We start from the raw sequence: 4854 nt of genomic DNA on the forward strand, positions 1-4854 counted from the left end.
TTAATCCTAATTTCCTTGTGACATAATTGGTTAAGGTCTCAAACGACGATGTGGCAATTTAACCTCACTAAACTAAAAGGCAGGTTATCAAAAACGGCAGAGAAAAAAAAGGCTTTCAAAGAATCGAGAGCATTTGTGCGGAGAGGGCATTACAGCTCTGTTTCATTGCCATGCTTCGCTTGTGGACTTTATTCGCTCTGGCGTTGTATTTATGTCTCCTTCATTCGAAATTGTTTGTTGTACATCTTCTTCGCGGCTAGCTCTGTGTTTTTCTTGTTCAGAAACAGCTAGAACTCCAATGCGTCTTGATCTAAACGTCCTGCTTTCAAGTTCCTCAGCTTGTACAAGATTTTTTCGTGACAACAACTGAATGAAAGCTACGCGAAAATATCTTATTCTAACAGCGTAAATAAGGGGATTAAACAACGAATTCAGCACAGTCATCGATAAAGTAAGATGCAACACAATATGTCCTACATTAGCAGAGATTCTGTCCTTGAATGTTGTAAGAATAACCATCCATACACTTAAAGGAATATAACACAGAATAATTGTAAGTAGAACGATAGTTGTTGTGTAAAACGCCTTCTTATTTTTAAGCAATCTCGCTTTTGCTTCTAAGGAAACTTGATTAGCAATGTTCTGTCTCTCGCTGCAGCGAACTTCTCTGTACACGGCAACATTGAAGTAAACCGTTACAATAATTGTGAGAAACAGACAAAAATAAACTATTAACAGTAAGGAAAAATGTCTCTCAAAGACGATGTACACGATATAAACGGTCACAGTCATCGCTGCACTAACCCAAGCCACGCCAGAGGCAATGATGATGCGAGCTTCAGATACCAATCCAGTCTCGTATGCGAAGGAGTGTTTAATCGCCAAATAACGCTCTCCACTCATTAGAAATAAGTGAAACAGCGACGAAGAAATACAAAAAACAGCGGCTGGTTTGCTTACGTCCGTTGTACAAAGCTTGCTTGAATTCTCGTCGCCCTTGAGTATCATACTATAGGTTGCAATTTGCACAGGTTGAAGAAAGAGTCCTACCGCCAGGTCTGTCGTGGCTAAACAGGCGAGAGCGATGTTAGATTTGGTGCGAAGCTGTCGTTTCTTTTTCACGGCGACCATTACCAAAATGTTTAACAAAATGGTGAACGGGCAGGTGAAAACATTAATAGAAGTTTTGACGACGAATGCTGTAAAAACACCAACGGAAATATTTGCGGGATTTAGAGGAATAAATCCCAAACTACAACTTAGCAATGTGGTGTTTTCAGCGCTGATATTCATCTTTGCTGGAATAACTGAGTTTCTCTTCTCTTAGCTTCGACTTGGCTTCTTGTTTCTTCACAGCGTTGTTCGCTTTACATGTTCACAAACTGCAAAGAGTTATCAATTGCCCAGACACATCGGATGCAGAGATTGATAACTTGCTGATGATGTTTTGATTTGTAATGATCCGTCTGTACTTAAATAAAGTGGGGGAAGTAAGTGCCTTATATACTTTCACTCTATGCAACCGGAATTCGCGATCTATTTTAAAAGCTAAAATGGAAGATGTCATACGGTCAAGGTAATTCATAACAATGTGAAACAAAAGTTTCGAAAAAGCTGGAAGCAAATCCTACGTCAGAGAAAAAACAAGGAGAAAAAAATAACTCTCGCTCGTCCGAAAGGTGGTAAAGGTGTTAAGCGTAAAGTGTGATTTGAGCGAAAATTAGTGCGTGACACGTGAAAACAGCTCAGATCTGCTCGTGATCCGTGAATTGCAAGTCTGGGATGACGCGTGATGTGCCTATTTTTAGGACCATGATTCGTGTTTTCGGTTGAAATCTTTCGTGAAAACCGAAATTTAATTACGTACTCATAAATAAATTTACGGTAGTGAAGCAAAATTGACAAACGACATGAATGATAGACCCAGAAACTGATTATATGAGTGGGAGGCCTTTTCTCGGCTCGTGTTTTTAGTGGGACTTGTTTCGCACTGTGAACTAGCATTAGAGATCAAGTCTTGCTACTAAGCTTTTGAATGGTAAATGCCACGCAAATTAAAGCGGGTTGGCATTTTAAGAAATCGGAACTAAAACGCTTCACTTATGCCATACCGTAGAATTCTGGTTATAAGCCCTGGGCTTATACAACTTCGTAAAGGGGTTTTGGGTGGGCTTATAAGCGGAGGGGCTTATATCCGGGAGGGCCATAAGCGGAATGAAAGAAACGTTTCGAAATTAAGAGCCACGGGAGTTTTGATCGAAATACGTTTTAAAAACGCATAATAAAGAAACATTTAGCCTTGTTCAGTACTGTCATCCAGCAGAGGGGGCCTATATCCGCGGGGGGGGGGGGCTTATAATCGGATGTTTTTTTTTTTGTTTCGAATAGATGGGCTTATAACCGGGAGGGCTTATAAGCGGTGGGGGGGGGGGGGGGCTTATAACCGGAATTTTACGGTATATCAATGTTTTGCGGTGTTTTGTAAATTATTGGGTGATTTGGGGGGATTTGAGATGGTTTTTCTCAAAGGATAAGTAAAATTTAGAGAGAGTATAAATATTAGAGATTTAATGTTATTTTAAAATTAGAATTTGAAGTTAAAAATTGATAGACGGACACCAGACAGTACCCCTGTAAACCTAGAGTGCTTTTGCGTGGGGGTCAAATGTTTGGTGGTGCTTCATTTTTTTCTTCAATCCCCTCTTTATAATTAAACCCTCTAACATTTCGTTCAAATTCTTAACTGAATTTTGTTCATTAATGTAAAGTAAATACGTGATTCGTGAAATGGTCAAAACAGAATGCGTGATTCGTGATTTTGAGGTCAATAGGCTCGTGGTTCGTGATTGCGACTCCACACCCCCTTACCACCCTGATTTCAAATAACCACACTCATGTGTATATTTGAAATTGAACACTGTAAAAGCAAGCATGGCCACCCAAATACAACGTAGATGTTTCGTAAAATATTTATTTTTTTGGCTGGCTGGGATAAATGAGTTTAATTGGACTGGCTGGGAAATGCTTTTTGGGGGCTGGAAAAATATCACAAGACAAAATACCAAGATTTCTCAAATGGAAACATTGCGTCAAAACGTGACACCGCTGCGAAAATGCAACGGAACACGTGTTCGGATCACGGAATCAAGACTTTTACTCCTGTTTACGTCGCTGCGGACGGAACATTTTTTTCCCACGATTCCGTCGCTTTTCTTAAAGGAAACCGGTGTTTCCGCACATGGTTTTTCAAACATGGGTTTTATAGACATTCTCATTGTTACTTCAGTCAAAATAAAAAAACACACTGCGGTGACAAACATGACAAGACAATGCATGTCGGAAAAACATTATGTCCAAAGTGGTATACAAGGCAAGCTGCTGGGACTGCGATGATTTTTACAAAGGACTTGTTTTTGAGCTTAAGGCACTTAAAGCTAAATTTGAGGGTGTTTTTATAAACAGGTTATACTATTGCCATGGTAACTTGTAATGTCAAATACATAATTATGTGTCTCACCTGAAAAAGAGTCGTCAAAGGTGAAGTGCTGAAAAATGCAGAAAACTGTTTTGAGCCACCTCAAATAATAAGTTTCATCCAGTTTTGTTTTGAGCTCATCAAGCGTCATGTACAAAATAATTTGCGATCGCTTCTCCAAACTGAAATCCATGATATTTTACCTTTCACTTGATGATATATAAGTGCCATGTCACTTCACTCACAAAACATGCCTCATAAATAAAGCCAAAAAACAGCGGACATCTGCTGACAAATATTACGTAACTCCCCCCCCCCCCGGGGGGGAAGCTACTCAAAAAAGTTTTGTACTGGGAGGCTCCGCCCCGAGGTCCAACCCCTTACCCTTTCATATACCTTTTACTGAAAAAAGGTGCCCTTTTCATATACCGAAAAGACAAGACATATGCATCATAATGATATGGGAAAACTTCATTTGCATTTACTTTCAACACACTTAATTAATATACACGACTACAAAAACTAGTTTCGTCAGAAGACCTTGTCAGTTGGTAGCCATATGCTGTTAGGAATTTTAAATTTCAGACGACTTCATATAACATTGCATATGAAGTCGTCTGAAATTTAAAATTCTTAACAGCATATGGCTACCAACTGACGAGGTCTTCTGACGAAACTAGTTTTTGTAATCGTGTATATTAATTAAGTGTGTTGAAAGTAAATGCAAATGAGGTTTTCCCATATCATTATGATGTTCAGTAATACTTTCTTGGCTTCGGCGAACAGAATTTCACAAGACATATGCCTAAAACAGCAATTTTTGTGATGCCATTTTATGTATCGTTTAATAATTTGAACTGATACAGCCATAAGGTGCGTCTGTTCGAAATTTTTAATTGAAGGCCCTTTTAAATACCTAAATGACGGATATCCCTACCCTTTCATATACCTAACCTTGTAAAATTCCCTACCTTTTTATATATCTGAAGCATGAAAAGATACCCCTTTCGGGCGTAGCCTCCCCGTATAGGCCGTTATAGGGAGTACCTCCCCTCCCCCCACTTCCAGGCGTAAAAATAACTTGAAAAAGAAACAGAGTTATAGAAAAAGAAGCAGGCCCTATTTACACAGAAGGGGGATAATCCTAGCACTAGAATTATTCTCTTTCCACGAAATATATCAAACACGAGAGACAGTGTTTCATCGGGATATCCAAACACCGAGAAGAGAGTTGAAAATACGACGTGCAGCGGAGTACGAAATTCGCGGTGTTTGGATAGCCAATGAAACACTGTCTCAAGTATCTTCTAAATCGAAACAAAAACTACGGAGTAAACGGAGAAATAAAAAATCCATGCTAATAAAGACTGAGTTTCTAA

The 4854-nt window shown here is 39.2% G+C and overlaps 1 protein-coding gene across 1 annotated transcript; it reads right to left on the reverse strand.

Moving 5' to 3' along the window:
• LOC144663736 (melanocyte-stimulating hormone receptor-like) lies at window positions 1-1322 on the reverse strand. The gene has a single exon (XM_078524779.1). The coding sequence runs from the start codon at window positions 1291-1293 to the stop codon at window positions 163-165; it is 1131 nt and encodes a 376-aa protein (XP_078380905.1). The 5' UTR covers window positions 1294-1322; the 3' UTR covers window positions 1-162.
• Between the last annotated feature and the right edge of the window lie 3532 nt (window positions 1323-4854).

This window comes from Oculina patagonica, chromosome 8, assembly GCF_052425735.1.
Source record: "Oculina patagonica isolate OP01 chromosome 8, crgOcupat, whole genome shotgun sequence".
Classification (NCBI taxonomy): Eukaryota; Metazoa; Cnidaria; class Anthozoa; order Scleractinia; family Oculinidae; genus Oculina; species Oculina patagonica.